The sequence below is a fragment of the Ursus maritimus genome, unplaced genomic scaffold, assembly GCF_017311325.1.
Source record: "Ursus maritimus isolate PB19 unplaced genomic scaffold, ASM1731132v1 scaffold_6, whole genome shotgun sequence".
Taxonomy (NCBI): domain Eukaryota; kingdom Metazoa; phylum Chordata; class Mammalia; order Carnivora; family Ursidae; genus Ursus; species Ursus maritimus.
Window position 1 is genome coordinate 69165784 of NW_024426774.1, and position 25303 is coordinate 69191086.

General features: G+C 34.6%; 1 protein-coding gene across 3 annotated transcripts in view; it reads right to left on the reverse strand.

The window, feature by feature from the left end:
* Positions 1 to 3145: 3145 nt before the first annotated feature.
* FOXN2 (forkhead box N2) overlaps positions 3146 to 25303 on the reverse strand; it is a 62803-nt gene continuing 40645 nt past the window's right edge. For all 3 annotated transcript variants that reach the window (XM_040623499.1, XM_040623498.1, XM_008699848.2), the window contains exons 3-6: positions 20812 to 20936; positions 18361 to 18425; positions 10367 to 10435; positions 3146 to 7592 (exon numbers count right to left, since the gene is read on the reverse strand). In XM_040623499.1, the coding sequence (XP_040479433.1) occupies positions 7069 to 7592; positions 10367 to 10435; positions 18361 to 18425; positions 20812 to 20936 (783 nt within the window). In that variant the 3' untranslated portion in view covers positions 3146 to 7068. The remainder of the gene's footprint in view (positions 7593 to 10366; positions 10436 to 18360; positions 18426 to 20811; positions 20937 to 25303) is intronic.

Sequence of the window (25303 nt, forward strand, 5' to 3'; positions counted from 1 at the left end):
TCAGTGTTTTGCATTTTAGCCATTTGAATAGGTGTGTGGTGATATCTCAATGTCGTTTTAATTTCCCTAATGACATGATGTTGAACTATCGTTGCATATGTTTATTTGCCATCTGTGTATCTTCTTTGATGAAGTGTCTACATAGTTTGCTCATTTTAAAATTGTGTTGTTTTCTTATTGCTGATTTTTAAGAGCTTTTAATGCATTTTTGATACCAGTTCTTTATTATATATGTTTTGCAAATATTTTCTCCCAGGCTGTGGCTTGTCTTTCCATTTCCTTAACAGTAACTTTCACAGAATATAAATTTTTAATTTTAGTGAAGCCCAACTTACCAATTTTTTCTTTCATTGATTGTGCTTTTGCTATTGCATCTTGTTGTAAGGTTTTAATTACTAATAATTGTTAATTCAATTACAAATAGTTACAAGATTATTCAGATTTCTATTTCCTCTTGATTTAAGTTTGGTAATTTACATCTTTTAAAAAATTTGTTAATTTCATCCAGAGTGTTGAATTTATTGGCCTAAAGTTCTTAATAATGTTCTTTTGTTGTTCTTTTAATATCTATAGGATCTGTCCTTGTCTCATTTCATTTCTGATTTTGCTAATTTGGGTCCTCATTTTTTTCCCATTAATTAATCCGGCTAGAGGTATATCACTTTTACTGATCTTGTCAAAAAATGTTTCATATGGTTTTTTTTTCATATACTGTCCAGTTTTCTGGTTGTTACAGAGCAGCTTAAGTCTAGTCCTGTCCCTCAATTATGGCTACAGGTCAAAGTATCAGGGTGATTCTTAAACTGCCTACACCCTCAATGGTTTCCCTAAGGTTCTTAGAACAGAAGCCCAAATCTTTGACTCACATGGCTTTGCAAGAACTGGCACCAGCTCTTTTGCTTTGTGGCCACACTATTAGCCTTTTCCTTCACCCAAAATCTGCTGTTTGCTCCTATCCCAGAATCTCAGTGATTGCTGTTGCCCAGAAAAAAAAAGCTATGCTTTCAGTTCCAATACCTGTTTCTTTCAGATCTCAGTTTAAATCACATTCTTTATGGTAGCCCCCCTAAAGCCCTAGATTAAATGTTACGTTTTCATAGCTCCCTATCCTTTTTTTTCATGGCAATCAGCGCAATTTATAATTGCATTTACATTTTTTTGGAGAGGCATTGTCTATTTTTACTTCTTAGTGCATATTGTACATCCAACAGTTAAAGCTCAATGCTTGGGATTAGGCACTGAAATACCTGATTGAAAAAATGCTCGGTTCACCAACAGTGTGGAATTTTTCTCAATTCCTTTCCTGACATATAAGATTATCATAAAAATTTAGTTATACTGCAGAGTATTTTACACTGGCTGCAGTCTCCACTTAAGAATTCTCAACCATTGGGGTGCCTGTGTGGCTCAGTTGGTTAAGCGTTGGACTCTTGGTTTTGGCTCAGTTTTGGCTCAGGTCATAATCTCAGGGTTGTGGGATGGAGCCTCACATTGGGCTCTCTTCTCAGCGTGGTCTGCTTGAGATTCTCTCCCTCTGTCCCCCACTTCCCGCCCCCCCCGCCCCACCGCTTGCTCTCTCTCAAATAAATAAATATAATCTAAAAAAACCCTTAAAACTTGAAAACAGAAAAAAAAAGAATTCTCAACCATTAGGGGCACCTGGGTGGCTCAGTTGGTTGAGACGACCAACTCTTGTTTTAGGCTCAGGTCCATGTTCTTGGGGGGACCAAGCCCTGCCTGGAGCCCTGCATGGAGCCCTGCATGGAGCCCCGTGCTCCTCCCCTCTTTAAAAGAAATACATAAAATCTTAACAACAACCACAACAAAAAACTCTTAAGCATTAGACAGCAATTTTGCTTCAGGTTCTAAAATCGCCCCTAAGTTAATATTCTTTATAATGTCTCCTTTTGTCCTATTGCTAGTCTCTGCTTTTATTAAGTTTTCCCCTCAAGATTGATTTATACATATTTACTTGAACCAAAATCTCAAAGTTGAGGAAAATCTATAACGTAAGTAAATCCACTTATACAAAAATTTTGTGTAAGAATCACGTTTAGTTAAAAAGGGATTGCTGTTTATCCACTAGATTATGAGGTAAATAAGGCTTCATAACTTGCCTTAAGTTCACTGAAAAATGACTCCTCCAAGAACATATTTGTAAACAAACTTTTGGAACACAAACTACCAAACACATGTGTAGCACATGGCTATTTCAATTTTCAGTTGACAGCTTCTAATAGTTCCTTATTTAAAATTTCATGAAACAGAATAATGCTGTTACTAAGGTTAATAATTGTTTTCATTCTTAAAGATTTTCAACAGTTTCACATCTAAGTTTTTGCACATTTTTGCGAGCTTTATTTCCAGTTAAAAAACATGTCCCAAAATTCTTGAGGGAAAGACTAAATGTGTTTTAACCCATATTTTAGTAAGGTATTTTTCTAAAAATAGTATGTATTTCTTCCCCCTTCAGAACTAGTATGAGCTAGATGAATGCGATTATGAGAATAAAACTCTTAAGGAATAAATACATGACTCCCAAATGGCTATTTTGATGATTTTGTGTATCAAAAAGATGCTTTGGAAGGGATAAGGCCTAGAGAGCATGGTCGTTTAAAATCAATACGGCTGTCTCATTTGACTCAGTTTAAATCAACAACTCTACATAGCTAATACCAATTAAATTACCAGCACAGAATTTCAAAGGGAAGTGGGGGGTTTACAATTAAGATGTTGGTTGTAGATTATTATTCATTTTATAGTGGATGCCCCAATTTTTAAACACATGGTATTACTGGGTATTGTTGAAGTAACACTACTATATTTAGATATAATCTTAATTTCATAATCTCCTCAGTTTTTCTTATATTTCAACATATCTCATATATACATATGCATAGGAAAAGAAGTTCAACTTCAGGAATAGAATAATTTAATTAACACTACTATTTTAGCTTTCAAAATGAATGGCCTGTAAAAACCAGGAAAAGCAATACTTAAAAAAAGACTTTCTGAAATTTCAACTTTCTCATTTGTAGAACTTCCAACTTTGTAACACCAAAATGGAAAGGGCGTGTGTATGTATAAGTATGAGACACTTACATCTACGCTATCCACCCAAAAGAACAGAGAAAGTACAACAATGTTATAAAACAAGGTTTATTCTGCAATATTTTATCATAATGAATTGCATCTCTTTGGTAAAAATAAACTTTATAAACATTTTAATAATCAGAGATTAGATACAAAAACTAAATATCTGTTAGGTTGCTTTTAATATGAGCAAAGACTGGCAACAGAGAAGTGGTTCACTTGTGACTGGTCATCTACTGGCAGTTGTAACTCAAACTCAGGGCAATTTTTATGCTACATTAGAAAAGAGGATAAGGAAACCAGTTTAATAACTCAAATTTCTTGAATCGGAAAGTATTCTTGCACTTTCATTTAAAAATAAATAATAGTTACAGTGAATTGGCAATTATACATTTTTATACACTATATGATGGCAACATAATACTTTAAAATTAAGCACTTAGTTTAATAAGAAATGTACAACAATTTTAAAAACAAGTTTTGACAATGGCACTGGCAGTTAGATGCAAACAAAATGTGCTTTAAGAAAAAATGGCAGGTATAACATTAAAATACTCTATTGTGTCTTTCAATAAATATTGAGTACATCATTAACATAGTGAATTAAACTTTGTTTAAATCAAAGCTTACACATTTCAAACTAACCAAAAAAACCCCACAAAACTGTAAAGTATATGTAAACCAGAAAGCCTCAAAGTTTAATTAAATGCTATGGTCTTCACGAATGGTTGTTAAGTTACTGTAATATTTAAGACAAAAGTCTTTACAGCTTTGTGAAGTATTCACATCTGTTGATTAAATTGCTAGGAAAGGCCTCCTGGTCTACGAAGACACACACATTCCCTCAAACTTTCTCTACCTTTGAATTCGTGCTTATATATATTTAACTGACCACCTAGTATGAACCCTTTACATAATGCCTCAGAAAGAAGCAAAAGAAAAATATATATATTCTAAACCTTACTATATACAGGGGAATCTAAGTTAAGAGAAGTCATGCTGGCTATAGGGAGGAAAGGAAAGGCTCAAAGGTGGAAAAACGGAGGCAATCCACCAATAATTGGCTTTTCCATGAATACATGTTTTCTTTCTCTGAATTTGAAAGGTAAAATAAAATATTAATGAATTTAGTAACATATTGCACAAATAAATTTCAAAAATCTATACTCAAGAAACACTGATTCTATTTGGGATGTGAAAGATGAAGATTAATTGTGCTGACTCAAAACTTTCACTAGAAATCTATTATAAAACAGAATCGGCTGTAACAATTTATATTGATATAAGGCAAATTATGTTAGCTTAAATCACAGTTTTAAAATATGCTGGAACATATATAACCTCTCTGGGATTGCCAAACTGTTTCTATTACAGTATAATTTCTTATTAATATATTATTAGAAATACAATTTCCAGTCCATAGGACTTGAAATGACTTTCCTTAATTGGGTGGTTATTAGTCATGTTTTTATCTGAACACACCTGAGGAATGGGATCATATCTACAAAAGTAATAACGGGGGAATCATAATTAAAAAGGTACTTCCCCTTGAAAATAACTGCCTTGGTAAATCAGCAAATGGAAAGTGATGCACTGAATTCTGAATAAGAATTAAGTGTAAAATACCATGTGACTTCTTCCCATTAGCTTTTAGTATGACAGTGTTCATTGTCCTTGCTAGTGATGCATATAAACTTTTACATTTGTGGGAAGAGTACATGAAGAGGGAGAGAATAGTAAGTTTAAAGAATTATTGTTATTTATATTAAGCCAAAATAATTTTGAAGATCCCTCTTAAAGGGGGACAACTCTCCCCCTCCTTATCTTAGATCCTTGTCCTCTGCTTACGAAGAGTAATTATCTAAATGGACAGGAACCAGAGAGAACATCTGTGGTACAGAATTTCAGTAGAACAGAATAAATTGGAACCAGATCACTGAAACACACCATTACTAAGGTCTATCCAGAGGGCCACCACAAACAGCTTAAAGATATTGTTATTAAAATGAGTTTTATAATCTGTGTACTAGTTATACTGTGGTATAAGCATTTTTGTGTGTGTGTTATAGTCACCATCTACAGTAAAAGGTGTTAACTTGGATTAGCCATTCTCTATAGATGTGACATACGTGAAGGAAAAAAAAACCCCAAATACCTCATTCTGCATACTTAAGAACTATTTTTCATTATCAACAAATTTAAAAATTACTGTATTTCAAGAGCACCAATTCTATTAATGTGGCTATTCAAGTTCAATTACAATTACCATGGAAACAGGACAGATAATATTAATGTTATCCCTGGCTTAAAGTTTTGCCAACTGAAAAAGATGTTTTCATTATGCTTCTCATTCGACAGTTTTGCCCAAATAAAATTTACAACTTAAAATAAAAATATTTGTCTCTTAAAAAAAAAAAAATCCAAGAAAACGCTTTAGTCATAGAAATAGCTGAAAGTAACCAACCAAAATCACGAGCCTATGTATCTATGTGTGTGTGTATGTATGTATGAAATTATCAGAAAAATGAAAACAAGGTCATTGTTATAAAACAGAATGTACCATGAGATAAGATCAAACTTTTGGAAAGTTGCCTCCACCAATGTAAAAAAATATATATACTGAGTAATTTTAGTTTTATTAGTATCCTATGTTCTTTCTAAATAATAGTCGAACTATAAAAATGATATGGAAAAATGTCTCATAGAAGCAGATTTGTTCAAATACTTAAAATGCCTTAGTCAATGCACCTTTGGAACAGCGCTGTAGAATCCGAGCATAGAATGAATGGCACACACATATTATACTGTCTTTCCCAAAGGGTGTACTGTATAAGATTTAATTTTTTATGAATATTGAAACTCATGAAGGTACTTTGTCTCTACAGTTTTGTTAAATCCTTTTAAATTTAATTAGGACTACATACAAACTTAATTCATACAAACCTTGGACAGAAGTTTTTTCCTAAATGATCTATCTTTAAGAGGACATTAAGTAGTAACTATTTAAAATGTTTATATTAGGTTACACTCCATTCCTACCACAAAATTCCCAGAATGCAGTCCATTTAACAACAAATGAAAGATTCTCATATTGCAAAAAGTGTGTCAAAATGGGTGTTAACCAACCCCAAAACACACTTTATGGCTATATCCTCTCATTGGATTGTTTCTACTCAACAAAGCCAGCTAATGGCTAAAATTCAAACAATGGTTGCAAAGCACTCTGGGAACAAACGGAAGGCCCCAATAAAAGTTATGCAACATCTGGGAAGTAAAAAAAAAAAAAAAAAATTCAAAGATAATATTGTAATAGGACTTGGAGTGTTCTTAGATGAAATTTTACCACAAAACCGCCTTTTCTAAATTTCAGAACTCCTTGCTTGCTACTTTCTGCCTGTGTAAAGGAGCTTTCTAGACATCTAGGACCTTTTCCAATTTATATTCAACTTTGTCCATGCTTCAACAAAAATAATTAAAAATTAAGACAAAATAAAAAATCCAAATCTCGTTCTACTGGATTGCATGTGTCCCGAGGGAAGTATGTGAGAGAGACATCAGCAACATTTTTAGCTGGATCAGCAACTATAGTTAATCACAGACTGGAAAAAAAAATGAAAAAAGTTATAGAGTTGCCAATTCTTACACTTTAACATATTAACAGAATAAACGATTTTTCCCACAAGTTTTAAGACAGAGGCTGTAGATTTTCTTATATAAAAACTTTCAAATCTTAGAGACACCTGACACAAAAATTATGCTTTTAGGACTTGGCATCGTATCTATGGTTGGGCATGATCCTAACAGCAATTATTTAATAAAATTAAAACAAACAAATGTTTTGAAATAAACACGTAATTAGCACCCCTCCCCCACCCTAAAACAAAAGAAGTCCATTATGGCTTTGATATCCCTTGTAAAGAATTAAGTAGAAGAGTATTGCCACACTTTAAAGTAATTTCACACTAATAAGTATTTCTATTTTTTCCGCTGCTTTTGATTTTGTGTCTTTGCAGTACTTATTAGGGAACCCAGGCATGTACGGATTCCAGCAAGGTGGAGCAGAGATCCAGCTGCCTCTTTGAGCTCCTCATCAATTTCTTGACATAACTGTTTGCGCATCTTTTTGCCTGGCTGCCCCTTCTCAGAGGTATCCGCACAAGCCTGTGATGCATAGCCACTGTCTCCAAGAGGATCATCTTCATAATCAACATCTGTATCTTCTTCACTGTGAAATCCTTCACTGCCATCACTTCCCACGTGGCTACTCTTTGGGATAAATTCATATGCCTCATCCACAGAGGACAGAGAAGACACACTAGACCTGGACGCACAGCGCTGTGCTGCCATGCTACTCGCACTGTAATTGTGGTCTTCTTTTGGATCAATGCTCGTGGCCAAAGAATCACTCTCTTGCAATCGCACAGTACCGGGATGATTAAATGCATTGCTGTAACTCCTCTTTTTTTGCATTGCTGTTTTAAGAGGAAGAGGCTTCTCACCTGTGGAAAAGAAAACGTCCATCAATAGGTCAAATGCATTTGATTGCAAGACAGGCCATTTAAACAACTATATCACTACTGAGTAGCAAGTGCTTTAGGGTTAGTAATGTTCTGCAGGTTTTTGTTCACTTGTTTCTTCTTTCACTAAGACCGTATCATCCTGTAGGTATTAACTAGTAACATTTTCAAAATCACTTAATGATATGTCTTGACCTTTCCATGAAAAATATAATTATTTTGAGCTGTTTGTACAGAATGCATCAGTAAGAATGTGCCACTTTTGAGCTAACCATTTTCTTGCTGATACTTAGATTTTCCCAATTTTTCACTACTATGAATAATAGTGCAATGAAAATCCTTCTAGATGCCTCTTCTTACACATATGCAAATATTTTTTCTAGAATACCAAGCAACAGAATTTTTTTTTTTTTTTAAAGAGTTTATTTATTTGACAGAGATAGAGACAGCCAGCGAGAGAGGGAACACAAGCAGGGGGAGTGAGAGAGGAAGAAGCAGGCTCCCAGCAGAGGAGCCCGATGTGGGACTCGAACCCGGAACGCCGGGATCACGCCCTGAGCCGAAGGCAGACGCTTTAACGACTGCGCTACCCAGGTGTCCCAAGCAACAGAATTATTAAGTAAAAGAATATATACATTTCAGATTATAACTGGTATTTTTTTTTAACTGAAGTATAGTTGACATACAATCTTATATTAGTTTTAGGAGTATATCATAGAGATTTGACAATTCTATACATTATGTAATGCTCACCTTAAGTGTAGTCACCATTTAAAGTTATTACAATAATATTGACTATATTCCCTATGCTGTACTTTTCATGCCCCTGTGATTTATTTATTTTATAACTGGAAATTTGTAACCTCTTAATTGCCTTCACTTATTTCACTCATCCCCCGACCCTCCTTCCCCCTAGCAACCACCAGTTTCTTCTCTGTATTTATAAGTCTGTTTCTGTTTTCTTTTCTTTTCTTTCTTTTTTTTTAAATGATTTTACTTATTTATTTGACAGAGAGACAGTGCACGCACAAACGGGGGAGGGGGGGTGTGCAGCAGCAGGCAGAGGGAGAAGCAGGTTCTCCGCTGAGCAAGGAGCCCAATATGGGGCTCAATCCTAGGACTCTAAGATCATGACCTGAGCCAAAGGCAGATGCTTAACCGACTGAGCAACTAGGCGCCTGTTTTTTGTTTTTAAGATTTTTATTTATTTATTTGAGAGAGAGAGAGAGAGAACAAGTGAGGGGAGGGGCAGAGGAAAAGGAAGAGGGACAAGCACATTCCGCACTGAGCATGGAGCGTCACACACAGGGCTCAATCTCAGGACCCTGAGATCATGACCTGAGCTGAAACCAAGAGTCAGGCACTTAAGGGACTGAGCCACCCAGGTGTCCATTTCTGTTGTTTGTTCATTTGTTTTTTTTCTTAGATTCCATATATGAGTGAAATCATATGGAATTGGTTTTTCTCTGGCTTATTTCACTTAGCATAAAACTCTCTAGGTCCACTTATGTTGTCAAGAATGGCAAGATTTCATCCCTTTTTTATGGTGGAGTAATATTCCATTGTGTATATATATCACATCTTTATCCACTCATCTACTGATGGACAAAGGTTGTTTGCTTCCATATTTTGGCTATGCAAATAATGCTGCAATAAACAGAGAGGTGCATGTATCTTTTCGAATTAAGTGTTTTTGTTTTCTTCAGGTAAATACCCACAGATGGAATTATAGGATGGTATGGTACTTCTATTTTTAGTTTCTTGAGGAACCTCCATACAGTTTTTCATAGTGGCCGCACCAATTTGCATTCCCACCAATAGTAGGTTCCCTTTTCTCTACATTCTCATCAACACTTGTTATTTCTTGTCTTTTTGATACTAGACATTCTGACTGGTATGAGATTTCACTGCGGTTTTGATTTGCATTTGTAGCTGGTATTTTCAAACTGTTCTCCAAAATGGTTCTCCAAAATTTACACCCTACAGTGTATGACAATAACCAGTTCCCACAATTAACACCTAATATTATTAATCATTTTAATTTTTCATAATCTCATAGACAAAAAAAGGTAGTACCTCAATATTGTTTCATTTTGCATTTCCCTGTCTTCTAGAGAAGTTGCATATCTTTTCAAATGTGTATTGTCCACTTTATTTCCTTCTCTGAGACCCACGTAATTCATATATTTTCTTGGTTTTTCTGAACATTTTTCTTATTTCTTACTTGTAGAGTCCTTTTATATACATATGATTAATATTAACCCTTTGTTTGTTATATACATAGCAAAAAGAATGTTCTCTCAATGTTTTCCTTGTGTGACTTTTCTTACAGATATCTTTTATTGTCAGAACTACAAAATTTTGATTAGATTTACCTATTTTTTTTAGTGGATTTTGTACTTTGTATATGAAGGGTTTTTCAATTCCAAGGTTATAAATATACTTTCCTATATTTTCTTATTTATGGCTTTCATTTTTACATTTAAATTTTCAACCTTAATTTCTACACATGCTATTTATTTCTTTGTTTCTTGGTCCATGTAAAAATATCTATCACAGTATTAACTTTAATCTCATAACTGCTCACATATACTAATGGAAATATAATAAAATAGAAACTAAGTAATTCAAATGCAAACACAATTTAGTTGGAAAAAACAATTTTGCCTATAAAATTTAAATATTTTGTATTCTAAATTACATTTGAAAAAGCACTCACAAAAATGTATTTTAGGAAGAATGGCATGATTGCTTACATTCTAAAATTCCTTGTTCTATAGAAGTATTTAAAAGCATCATTGCAGTGGCAGCATCAATATCAGATTCTGAAAAAGGAAAAGAATAACAATATTAATGTTCTTTATAAAAGAGAGGCATTATAAATATTTGCAAAGGTAACCAACATTAAGATTTGGTGTATATTCTTTTACTTAAATACAGACACGCACACACACATTAAACAAAATGAGACACATATTATTCTGCAATCTGTTTTTGTTCACTTAAAATTATGAACAGTTTTGTGGATAGTATCAAATAAAGGAAAACTGAGAAGTACTGGAGATAATAAATTTCTTATGATTTTCTTAATAACATTTTCTTTTCTCTAGCTTACCTTACCATAAGAAGATAGTATGTTATTCATAATACATACAAAATATGTTTTCATCATCTGTATATGTCATCACTAAGGCTTCCAGTCAACAGACTACTAGTAGGTAAGCTTTTGGGGAATCAAGTTATACATGGATTTTCAACTGCATAGGGGAAGGAGGCAGGGGTCAGCATCCCTTACCTCCCCATTATTCAGGGGTCAACTGTAATTAACTAAAAATGTACACTAAGGCATTATTACTTTTTAGCATATTTACCTTTTTTTAAAAAAGATTTATTTATTTAAGAGAGAATGAGAGAAAGACAGAAAGAGAGAGGGAGGGAGGAAGGGAGAGAGCACAAGCAAGGGGAGGGCAGGAGGGAGAGAATATCTAAGCAGACTCCTACTGGTAAGGCTCGATCTCCACCACCCACGAGACCAGGACCTGAGCCAAAACTAAGAGTCGGACACCCAACTGATTGAGCCACGCAGGTGCTCCTACCCTTTTTAGCATTTAAAAAATATCTTTACCTGTGCATTATCTGCAGTTATAAAGTACATACTAGTTACAGGAGTTAAAAATATGCATTATTTGGTCAGTCTAGATTATGTGAATTTACAAATGTTAAATGAATAATTATTGCTGGCACGAAAGTATTAGTAATGTTTCTAATCATAATTGTATGTGAGCCCACAAGTACTACAGACTTCATAAGAGGTCAAACATAATTATGGATATTCCATAAGGAAAATGAGCTTTAAAAGGCTGGTAAAATCAGCAGGTTCTACTCCAGATAAAGTCATTATACTCTCATATCTACTTTTCTGCTGGCAGTTCCTCTCCATCTTGGTGATCTATTATTCTGAATAACTATAATTAAATAAAAGTAATACGGTATAATCTAATATGAAGGAAAAGTTAGAAAATATTTAGAAATTTTAGATTATATAGGATGTTTAAAATAAGATTCAGATATGAAACCTCCCATTTCTTTCTGAAAGCTAGAAAATTTTTATTGCCCCAATGTTTTCCATTTTATTTGTAATCCTAATCATAGTTATTTTAGATAATAAAGCCATAAAGATATTGACTTGTTTTCTCCCCAACTTGACTACAAACTCTGTGAAGACAGAAAAAGTTATTGTTGGGGTGCCTGGGTGGCACAGCGGTTAAGCGTCTGCTTTCGGCTCAGGGCATGATCCCGGCGTTGTGGGATCGAGCCCCACATCAGGCTCCTCTGCTGTGAGCCTGCTTCTTCCTCTCCCACTCCCCCTGCTTGTGTTCCCTCTCTCGCTGGCTGTCTCTATCTCTGTCAAATAAATAAATAAAATCTTTGAAAAAAAAAAGAAAGAAAAAGTTATTGTTATTAACTTTACCAAAAAGACTTAAGTAAATCAGAAGATGGCTGTTCCTAAGGAGCACATTAATACTACAACTCTTTCCCCTTTAATAAAGTGTGACCTCATGAAACAAGAGACTATTTGAATGCCTTCCCAATTAAGTCTTATCCCCTATGTTCTATAATGCCTGGAATAGTAGGTCCTCGATAAATGTGTATATAATGAAGTATATGACCTCCTTTCCTTAGATTAAGCTAATTATCACCAAATTACTAACTTTGGGTATCATTGGGCTTGGCATGTTCTGAGTGTTATTAACTCATCTAATCCTTGCAACTTTATGATGTGGGTACTATTAGTGTTTCCTCTTAAAAATGAAAAACACCAGACACAGACAGGTCTCTAGGAATGATGGAGGTGGGACTTGAACCTCTCAGTAGTCTACTTCCAGAACCTAGGCCTTCAATTTGTACTCTATCAATCAACAATCATTCATACTTACTAAGATGACTAGAGTAGGAAATTCTGCAGGATTTACAGAATATACTGGAAATTCTCTATTTTGTCATTCACTCAATAAAATGAGTAACCTGTCATGAGCCAGACATCATTCCAGGCTGTGGGAATATAGCAAAAAACAAAACAGGAAAACCCCTGACCTCTCAGAACACAAAGGAATAATTAAAACAGTATGTCACAAGGTGATAAACACAAGAGAGAGAAACTAAGTTGAAAGGGGGATAGAGAGTGTTGGGAAGGGTGACTGAACTTTAAATACAGAGGTTAGAGAAGGCTTCAAGAAAAGGCAAGGGTTGAGCAAAGATTCAGGGAGATGAGAAAAAGAAGCCATGTAGATATCTGAAGGAAAAGTATTTCAAGGCAGAAGGAACAATAAGTAACAAGAATATGAATCAGTGTTTCTCACATCATAGCCAAGAAAAGATCTCTCCAATTCTGGTCTTTTAGAATGAAACCTGACAATAGTTTGATAGAGTTCAGTATTCTAACATGTCTTTGAAGAAGAAAAGGTGCAGACTCTAGCCCATATTGTATCTCTGTGTGAACTGGAAAAAAGCAAGTCTGCCTCCAGGTGAATGCTTCCCTGTATGAAGGCACACAGCTTGAAGACTGGAGCGTGGGCTGAATTTCAGACCCCACTCATTGCCTCAGCCAAGTGGCCTTGTGCAGGGCACATCTTGCATGGCACTGTGCAAAAGCCCTGACAGAGAGTTTCCTGTTCCATGAAATAAATTTTCTTTTAATAAAAAAGGTCCACCTTGTTTCCAATTTCATTAAAAAAAGAAAAGGAGGTGATGGTGAGGGAGAATCTAACACCAAAAAGCATAATAATGAAACAATTTCAGAAAATTTACAATCTTATAAATGAAGTACCTATAAAATCTTATCCAAAAAATTAGTGTATCTCTAGCTTAACTTCCTATAGTAAACTTCCATTAGAAGGAGTCATATTTCTGAAAAACAATACCTAAAACTAAAGAAAATTGGTGAGGCTTATGCTGACAACCTAAGAGAGCTGCATGAACACCACTTCTTTTCTTAGTTTCCAAATATTTAAAATAACAAAATCAGATACTACTTCTGTAACAGTAGAACAGGAAAAGTGTACCTTAAACACATTTATTTCTTGTATAGATTTATTATAACCAAATTAATTTAAACTCTCCCACATGAACTTAACTTTATGAAACCGAAAACTTCCCTGCAAAAAGATTTTATCTGTATGCAATTTGTTTGGTTTAGAACATTCTAAGTATGCTTCCCATAATGCCTTGCCAATTAACTCTAGAAAAATGATTACCTGTAAGAAAAATGACCCCACACACTCAGTAATCAAGAATACCTGATTATCAATGATTTGTCCAAGGTACAGTCTTGAACTTCTTAGAACAAATACAACAAAAACTCTCTGTGTAGACTTTACAAACAATTTTTATTTAAAGTACCCAATCTGTTTTGGTATTAAAATTAAACTGAAGACTTACTTGTTTATTGTCACAACTGAAAACACTTCATGTTATTTTTTCACTGATAATACTTTAGCTATTTAAAATGTAGCTCTGTGTTTTTAAAAACATACTATTAGCTCAGTAACCTAGCATATCCAGTTCATAAAGAATAAAAATTTGGTTCTTTTAAAGTCTTTTGTATATATTTTCTCTAACACTATTTAAATTAAGCAAATAATTCACTTCTAGTTGAAAGTCATGTGTCATTAACAGTCATGAGAGCCTTCCAAATAGTGATTAAAAAAACCAACTTAGTTCAAAGTCATATTCTCTTTCTTCCTTCATAGTTCTGACTGGAGTTCAAGACATGCTACTAATTTAATAATTGATTCAAATAAATTTCTGCCATAAGTCTTAATTTGTATGTCCTGGTTTATATTTCCTTAACATCTTGATGCTGGGAAATTACTAACAATAATTGAGAAAAAATTCTAAGACACTAGGTTTCGCCATGTGAAACTAAGGGTTATGACACAAACTGACATGTTTCTATTATCTGATTCTCAATCCATTTGCTTAAAGAATGATATGAGACCCACAGAAGCAGAATTTAAATGGTTATAAGCTTAGTAATAACTACAAGGACTTACTACCTCTGTCAAACCTAACATACACATTTACAAAGCATGCAAACAGAGAAGCTGTCTCTTGTGATTCTTTAATATAGAGGAGAGCAATTTTGATAAACTGCCAATACTTTAAGCTGCTTGGACCACTGGTTTAGTTTCATTTCTATTAAGATACAAATTATACTAATTTAGAATCTTAAATTTGAACTTAGATTTGCACTTAGCCCCTAACATCATCATTAACCATCCATAGTTTGTACTTGCTTGTAGTATACTAGTGCTTCAGTATAAATACTATAACTTAGTAGCTAGAATGTGAGTTCCATTTTTGTCATCTTTCTTCACTGATGTATCCTTCTGCCTAGCACACAAGTGTAATCAATAAATATTTCTTAAGCAGATGAATTTATTCTAAATATACAGCAAACTAAAATACTGACAAGAAAGATTTTGTTTTGCTATCTCAGTATGAGATTCCTGTGCCTCCTGCCCTGTTATACAATACTGTAATATATATTGGCACATAAAATTAGTCATCATAAGGTGAGCAAGAGAGACAACTACACTTTAAACAAACTGCTGCACCTACTTTGGGTGATAGTGAATATTTCTGGAGTTTCTATGCCTAAATAAGTTCTCCTATTGATCTTATGTGTTTAAAGGTAGCTCTATTATAATGATTAGTAAAGATGATTCTGTGAAGTAACAGATGAATCTAATACTGGAGCTCAACGACACCTAAGTGACCTTTATAAAACACAAAACTGACAATGTTGCCTCATTCTTTAACGCCCTTCAGCAACTCCCCCAGTGCCTCACACCTAGTAGGACTATAGGTTCTGAAATCAGAGTTTCTGAGTTCCTTGTATGCCTTTTACTAGTGGTGTGGCCTTGAGAAAATTACTTAATCTCTCCAAACTTCAGTTTCCTTATTTGTAAAAGGAGGTAACAATACCTCAAAGAATTGTAAGGATTAAATGAGATAATGCACTCATAGCACCACAGTAAGGACTCAATGCTAACTAATGTTACAGTTACAGGAGGAGTTCAAACTCAGTACGCTAAGTAAGTTCTCCTTGATTTGGCTAATGCTCACTTAAACTTCTTCATTTGCCTTGTGCATGTTAAATGATCACATCTACATCTACTGGACCAAGGCTGCCGAATCCTCTTCTATAATCCTAGGCTTCAGGCATACTCACTGGCCTGCAGGTCCTAGCAGATAACCTCCAGCAAGGTCAAGTATTTCCCCAACTTTTGAGGTCCAACTCAAGCACCACTTTCTTTTCTAAGGGGCCTTTCCTGATCTACCTCTAAGCTTACTTTGCCAGCTACTTCCTTTCCCCCCTATGTACTCTGCATAATCTTGTCAACTTTCTTCAATTAAACTGTATGGTTTTGAGAGCAGGTCTCTTTCATCTCTGCATATCCCAAAGCACCCATACATTGCTTGGTACTACGTAGGAATTCAACAATTACTTGTAGAATAAACAGTTGAAGGTTTAGTCCATTTAGTGTTGTGTTTTTTCAAACTTTTCCCTAGAAATAGTATCGAGAGAAGAAAAAGCAAATTTCCTCATGAGTCTATCAAGAGGCCATAAAGCAACCTGATTTAAATATAAATTTTCTTAATTTTTGTGTGGTTTTATGTTTTCCTCTTAAAACTCATGAGAACTGCATATTCTATTCCAGCACAGGCCTGCATTTGTTTTAACCGGGAACTCCAAGCCCCCTCACCACCAAGTTAATTACTACTAGGCCTAAGATTCACCAGTAGAGAGATGGAGGGAAGTAAGCTATTAGCAGCACTGGAGAGATAATGTACCATATGTCTAAGTCATTAGATGAAGGAGAAATGCTATGCTCTAGCTATGAAAAACTGCAGCTAAAACTAGCAAAAGAGGAGCACCTGGGTGGCTCAGTCGGTTTGCCTTCGGCTCAGATCATGACCCTGGAGCCCCAGCATTGAGCCCCGTGCTGGGCAGGAAGCCTGCTTCTCCCTCTCCCTCTGTCCCACCCCCCGCTCACTCGCTCACTCTCTCTCAAATAAATAAATAAAATCTTAAAAAATATATATATATATATAACAAGCAGGAGAAAATTGTGAGAATGTCTGCTCCCCAAAAGAAGCAGCAGAATTAGGATAGAATGGAATAAGAGCAAGAAGAGATTCTAAATAAACCCAGAATTCACAAAGAACATGTTCTCAAAATCTGTAAATGAACTGAGCTTGAAAGACTAAAGGTCAGAACTTATTGAGATAATAAAAATACGCAGTTTCCACAATTCCTAAATGTAAAGAGAAACCACATCTACCCATGCAGGAAGGAGAAAATGGATACTTGCATTATGTTAAGCCAGAACATTATCTGAACATACCCTCAATCCATTTAACTTCTTTGCAGAATTCTCTTCAGCTTTTTCACACCCTTTCCCTCCCTCATTTTTACAGACCATCATCACACTGCTTCCTAGGCTTGGCTTAGTGTAGTTCCAAAGAGCCAAAATGTTATCTGATACACAGAAAGACTTCTGGCCTAAGGATTTCTGCTTTTAAAGGTCATAGAAATGTCTCTAGGCCCGAAAGCAGCAATGCTAGAGAATCTTATGTTAATACATCACTAATTTATAATATTAACTATAAGTAGGGGGCAAAAACTACTAATTCAGAATTTTTATATACTTTGGAAAGTCATCTACAAAATTCTGGAAGTTAACTTGCTGCGTTCTTAAAGTTCTTTACACTTAACCTATAAAAGACATATTCTAAACTATATTCTAATCCAAACTTCTTCTGTAAAGGATCAATAAGTAAGTATTTTAGGTTTTGCCAGCGAGGAGGCAAAACCAAGGAAACAATAGAGAGATCTCTGTTGCAACTACTTAACTCTGCTCTTGTAGTGAATTTTCACATGCCTTGAAATATTATTTTTATCATTTTTCAACTATTTATAAACTCACAGGCCATATAAAAACAGGTGGCAGGCCAGATATGGCCCAAGGCCTAGTTGGCAACCTCTATTCTAGTCTAAGACAGACTTGAAAAGAAAGCTCTATACTGACAGTATTACTAAGAAATATTTTCCTATTTTCATGGAAAAATACACATAAAAGGAAATGAAAAAAAAGGGATATACAACAGTATACACAGTATAAGCCTAGCATTTGGAGAAAAAGTGTATGTGTGCGTGCACGTAGGCACATCTATTCATGTATAAGGTGTAAGAAGAACCAAAGTAATTAAAACAAAATGTTGACGATAATAGTAAGAGTAAATTTTAGTTTCTTTTTTTTCAATTTATTTAAATTCAAGTTGGTTAACATAGTGTATCATTAATTTTGGGTAGAATTTAGTGATTCATCACTTACATTTAACACCCAGTACTCATCACATCGGGTGTCTTCCTTAATACCCATCACTCCATTACCCCAACCCCCCATCTTGCCTCCCCTCTAGCAACCCTCAGTTTGTTCTCTATAGCTAAGAGTCTCTTAGGGTTTGTCTCTCTCTCTGTTTTTATCCTATTTTATTTTTCCTTCCCTTTCCCTATGTTCATCAGTTTTGTTTCTTAAAATTTAGTTTCTTTTTTATGTTTTTATTTTCCAAATCTTCTACAATGAACATATAATACTTTTATAATTAGACAAAAATTAAATAAACAAAAAACCTGATTTTTGACCTGAGCTGTTACGATTTAAAATAATGTTCTTATACATACCTTTGAGGGTTCGCACCTGGTTCTGCTTGAGTACAGAGCTTAAGAAGTGAGGTGATAAAGAGCCACTGAAAGATAGATAAGATAAATATGCTTATAAAAATCTTTTATTTTACTGTCTATAGAACTTAGTCACAAATACAACTATATTATACAATAAAAAACACAAACTATTTTTACCTTGTTTTCTTTGCTAATACTATTCAGTTTAGGAAGAGTCTGCCAAAGCAGAAAGAGCATTAGATCCAAGATAAAATCACAACTATTTGGACGTTCTTAGGCAAAATAATTAATTTCTTAGTTTCTTCATCTGTAAAATAGGAATAATTAAACCTCCCACATAGGGATGCTGTGATGAATAATAATAATGCATTTAAAATGCCTGTAACAATAGACAATACATAATAGTTACTATTTGGTTTTGTATTGGATGCTTAAGTTTGATATGATATTCATATAGGTGTTACCACAGAAATGAAAGCGTTTATCAAAACAAATGTGTGAAGAGAACTGTATGTAATGATGCAAAACAGATAAGTTCTTGATTTTATTAATAAAAATCAGTATCAAATTAAACTTGCTATAGTCATAAAGAGATTAGGAGTTTGGACTTTCCTTTTTTTTAAGATTTTATTTTTAAGCAATCTCTACACCTAGCACGGGGCTTGAATTCACAACCCCGAGATTAAGAGTCACATGCTCTTTTGACTGAACCAGCCAAGTGCCCCAGTTCTGGCTTTTTTTTTTTAATTCTAAAAATTAAAACATTTTTAGGACACACTATTTCTCTTCTTGGAATTTGTGATAGCATAAAAAATCTGTTTTGCTAACTAAATTATAAATCTATTTCCCATTCATAGTTTTACATATACTGTATCATTCTCTTTCTGAACTTACCAATTATGACATGAAAGGGCTACAAAAAGGCCTATTAGATGGAACCATCATTTTGGCAAACAATGAAAAACAGAAAATGTTTCTAAAAAATATTAAGGTAATGTTTTAAAGTCAAAAATTATCTTTATACTGTCATTTATCTATCTGGTTTTAAACCACAAAATCATTTTTATTTAACATATGATAAAGCTAAAAGATAAAATCATGAAAATGCAACCTATCAAAAGCACAGTGAACTGCATATTTGATGGTATACAAGAGTTTGAATTCTCTCATTTAATCTTTAATTTAAAAAAAGCACAGCTAAATAAAACACATAAATGACCACAAGCAGAACTTACCATTAGTTTCTAAATTATTTTTTTTAAACTAGGATACCTCATAAGCACCACCGTTAACGGATAAAGAAGATACCAAGTCCCAGCAATGAGGATATAAACTCTGATAACTTTTCTAGGTTTCATTTCATAAAGATAAACCACTCAATCATTCTTGTGACAGTAATCCTTTCAATCTAACTAGTAAACAAGCTTAAAGTCTCAGTGAGTAGATATATATTACTAATTTCAACTTTAACCTTACTAACTTTTTATTGCATTTCAGCCACCACTCCAAAGTTATTTAGTAATAGTTTAAGAAATTAAACACTGTATGAAATATTGATAATTGTTGCAGCTGAAGAGTTCATTATAGTTTTCTCCCTCCTTTTGTGTATGTCTGAAATTCTCCATCTAGTATTTTATTTAAAAGCTTTTAATTTTTCCAAAAAACACATTAACCATTAAGGCCACCCTCAAAAGTATCTCAACAAAGTCTGGCATTTTCAATTCAAACGAATGTACATAATAGAATTCAAAAAAAAATTCCAAAGGCTTCTTTAGGAAACAGAAACAAAATCTGATTTGAAGTCTCATTTTCAGCTTTGACTTGAAATGGGAAAGCTGTAAGATCAATAGGAGTCACAGAGTTTGAAAACAAGAGCCAAGGAGATATATTACAATTAAATTTACCAGGAGAAACAAAACAAATAAAAAAGTCAAAGCATTATTTTACTTGTCAGACATTTTGAAATTTGAGACTGTTAAAATAATTTTCAAATACTAAATGTGCTGTGAAAGATAATCAAACTTAAAATAAAAAAGAAATAAATATATACATTAAAATGTTACAATGACAAACTTAATCATCTTATTTTAAAAAGTTTAAATATACTTTCAATTTCCCATGTCTTTAGTCCGCATTAGTATTGCAGGCAATTAAAATAATTTAAACCTTTTGTACCTGTAATTATTATTACATCTTTCTTTAGGGTTTACTTAATTTACTCAGGAGTAACTGTATTTTCCAGAATATGTTCTCACCTATCACATATCCTGTTTCCTAATAATACAAGTTAGACTATAAGTAAAAATACCTCAGGCTAATGTCTTATCCATAAATTATTCTCTATTAAATAAAGAAAAACAAACCCAAACCTTACAACTTTGTTAGGTTTTTCCATGTCATACAATGAAATCTTATAAGTCACCACTGACACTTATACGGAAGATCCTGTACCTTTGTGGAGATGCAGGAGGGGTGTAAAATGTTAATGCTGAGGAGAAAGGTTGCTTCTTCAGTGCCTGCATAAGGTTTGGTTTATATTCTGGATCAACACACCATAAGGAACCTTTTCCATTAACCTAAAATAAAATACACAAGAATTATTAACCTGCAACTTTAAGACATATACAATCAGTGCCTGAATAATTTTGCTAAATGTGTATGGGAAAAAAACCCTAGAGTACCTTTTCAGTACAATGCAAAGGTTGAATTAAGCTTGCTATAAATGCATTGTATGGTCAAAAGCCCTTGAGGCAGGTGCCTGGGTTCTTATCTCCAGCTCTGCCATTTACCTGTTGTGTGACCTTAGGAAAGTTAACCAATCTCTACCTCTTCAGGCCATTATTCCTTCATTTGGAAGGTAGGGATGATAACACTACCTATCTCACAGGGCTGTTATGTGGATTAAATTATGCATAACGTACTCTGCATGGTGCCTGGCACATAGGGCCACAGGACAAGCCAATCACTTCAAAGTCTGTGAGAATGGTACGACCCCAAGATGTACAGTGAACAGCATGGAGGGCTGTACAATTGGTCCTCCACATGGTAAGATGCAACAAATGTAAGCCATTGTTATTGTTATAGAAAAACCAGAAAGAAAAGGAAAAATTAAGCTTTCAATACAGCATCATTTCCCCCAAAGTGATAAGCAGTATGAGATCAGGTGATACAGCAAAAAATAATTTTTATTTTTTAATGGCATTAACAGTAATGCTTAAGTTCTCATTTAAAGTAAATTTAAATTAAAAAAGCAAACGATTTCAGGGGCTTCTGGGTGGCTCAGTCGGTTAGGCAACCAACTCTTGATTTCAGCTTGGGTGTGATCTCAGGGTTGTGAGATTGAGTTGGCGGCGGCGGGCTCCACGCTCAGTGCAAGTCTGCTTGAGACCTCTCCCTTTCCCTCTGCCCATCCCTGTGCTCAGGTACACACTCTCTCTCCAAATTGAATAAAGTCTTAAAAAAATGGTTTCATGAAAAGCACAGCAGAAGTCTCAAAGAGTGGAAATCAACAACTGAGGTATGGAAAAGACTGCTGTAAAAGATAACAAAGAGGAAGGAAGAGTCAGCCCTTCCCTCAAGATGATTAAGTTACAACATTTGAGGGACTTTTAGATAATATGGCAATGAGCATACTAACCCAGATTCCATTGAAATAATCAGCAGAATCTAAAAATTATGGAATTTTTATGATTACTAGAAACTAGAGAAACCATTAACAAAAGTGCCCGCTAAATTTCAAGTGGGAAGTGCCTGAAAGAAGGACTTGTGTGATCCATAGTTTCCTCAATATGAAGGAACAGCTTACAGGAAGGTAAGTGGACAAGACACATGAAAAACCTCACTAATATTATCTAACGTGCAGGGAAGAAGGCCAGGCTATAATTCCTTCAAATAGGTTTGATAAATGCTGCACATTTTGGGGTGCCTGGGTGGCTCAGTTGTTAAGCATCTGCCTTCGGCTCAGGTCATGATCCCAGGGTCCTGGGGTGGAACCCTGCAAGGGGCTCCCTGCTCAGCGGGAAGCCTGCTTCTCCCTCTCCCACTCCCCCTGATTGTTCCCTCTCTCGCTGTGTCTCTGTCAAATAAATAAAATCTTAAAAAAAAAAAAAGAAAAAAAAGAAAAAGAAAAATGCTGCACATTTTACTTCCGTCCTTCTTAGAAGATCACACTACATACCAGCAGGTTAAGGGATCTAAACAGTCTTGCTATCATTATACTTGTTTTATATGGTTTCCTAAAGTTATCTGACATAGAACCTCCTTCTCCTGGGTAATATTTGAGGAAGTCAGTGTTCTGTGGAACACTTATGAGAAAAACTGATGTAATTAATGAATTCTTGTAGAATATGCTTTCCAAAGATTAATGGAAAAAGCTACAAACATTGATTAGGCCATGAGGAAAAATAAATTCCCTTTTAAAGTTCACAACTTTAAGACTCCAGTGCAAAAAAAATAAATAAATAAAATAAAAATCCAACAACAACAAAAATTCTCTGACAACTTGGAAATTTATAATACTCTTAGATTAAAAAGATACCCAAGCTACAATTTTAGATTATCTAGTAAATAAAGGGTATAAACATAGCTATATGAAAACTAAGAGAATGTGGCCAAAGGCAAATTTATATCCACTTTCATTCATTCATTCATTTTTTTTTTTTTAAAGATTTTATTTATTCATTTGACACAGAGAGAGAGCCAGCGAGAGAGGGAACACAAGCAGGGGGAGTGGGGAAGGAAGAAGCAGGCTTCCAGCAGAGGAGCCTGATGTGGGGCTCGATCCCAGAACGCTGGGATCACGCCCTGAGCCAAAGGCAGATGCTTAACGACTGCGCCACCCAGGCGCCCCCACTTTCATTCATTTTTTAAAAGACTTATGTATTTATTTGAGAGAGAGCACACATGTGCATGAGGGTGAGGGGCAGAGGGAGAGAGAATTTCAAGCAGATTCTACACTGGGCATGGAGCCCTACTGGTGACTCGATCTTACCATCCTGAGACTTTGGCCTGAGCCAAAACCAAGAGTCAGACACTTAACCAACTGAGCCAGGTGCCCCATCCACTTTCATTCGTAAACAACAATTGAAATATCTGAAATAAGCTTTTATCATATCTGGAGAAGGGTGGAGAGAAAATTAGATAATGTTATGTAATGTAAATATATTATATGAAAATTGATCATTGTTAAACTAGAAATCAGGAAAAGAATGGAATTGATAAATCAAGAGAGTATTCTAAAAAACCATCAATATGCTACACACCCTACTTGAGGTAGTCAAAGGAAATAATTGAAGGACTTTGGGAACTGTGATATCTATCACCTGCTAACTCTTCCTTCAGGATAAACCTGTTCTACTTCCTTAGCTGAACAACTTTAACTGCACATCCTGAACAGAAGCTGGACGACAAGTATACCTTACACATGGGCCACATCCATACACAGCCTACATACAGAACTCCACAGCCATGCAAGAAAATAAATAATAAATTTTTAAAAATTAAAAAATTAAAATTAAATTAAATCAATAAAATCTTCAAACAAAAAAAGATAAGGTAATTTATGTGTAAGTGACACAGAGCTGCAAAATAAATGAATACTTATTTCTGGGGGTTATTCTGAAATTGGCATAAAGTTAGAATTTATATGTTTTTAAGATTTTATTTATTTATTTGAGAGCAAGCGAGCGAGCAAGCGAACACAAGTGGGGAGAGAGACAGAGGAAGAGAGAAGCAGACTCTCTGCTGAATAGGCAGCCTGACTTGGGGCTTGATCCCAGGACTCTGGGATCATGACCTGAACTGAAGGCAGACGCTTAATCGACTGAGCCACCCAGGTGCCCTGTTTTTTTTTTTTTTTTTTTTTTTAAGATTTATTTAGAGAAAAAGACCACAAGTGAGCAAGTGGGGGGAGGGGTAGAGAAAGAGACAGAATCCTGAAGCTGACACCCCACTGACTGCGGAGCCTGCTGGATGTGGGGCTTGTTCCCAGGACCCTGAGATCATGAACCTGAGCCAAAATCAAGAGTCAGCTGCTTAATCGACTGAGCCACCCAGGCACCCCACGTTTATATGGTTTAATAGCAGTATATTCTACTCCTTTACCTCTAAGAGGGAGTTCTGAAAAAAATCAACAAGAACAAAATCAATTAATTCTGAGTAAGACATAAAAGGTAATAAAGAACAAGGAATAAACTAAATTTAGAAGGAAAAACAGCTGCTTTAGAAAAAGTATGCTATCAGTGTAAGCAGTTTTTAACATCCTAGCAACCTAAATATATAGGAAAAGAAAAACCACAGCTGTCATATCATATAGAAAGAAACACACCATACTATTAGGTGAAACTTTCTTCTGGCCTTCAGCAGCAAAATAACACATGAACTATATACTAAGTAAGTATTTGAAATTTTGATTTGTTTTTCAAAGGAAGTCAAATTTTACAAATGTACTTTTGAATGAAATTACTTAAATTAGATATGTCTTCAGTCAGTTGGCCCAAGGGATAAATGTGTTTTTTAATGATAGGGAAATAAGACTTTAAAACATTAACACCCACAACATCCTGAAGTGGTTCAGTTTCATACAGAAAAGTTATGTATGAATTATTTTTCATATCCTGACCAAGACAATTATTTTAATGATTCTAGCCATGTTCTATCTTGGTATTCCTGAGATTACACTCCTAGAAACTGGTTCAATAGTCTACTTTTTAAATTCTATCATGAGAATTACAAATTGTTCTGACCATAGTAGAATTGCTATTTCCTTGAAATAGTAAATGGGAAGAACTGGTACTGAAAACCTGCCGTTCAGGGCAGTTAAGTATCTTGAGTAAGGTTTCCAAATAAGAGTCTGGTTTATGTTACCATGGAAGCATTTCCTTTCACTGGGTCTGTTCACAAACTATCAGTAACAAGAGATAAAATTATGTATTTGCTAACATTA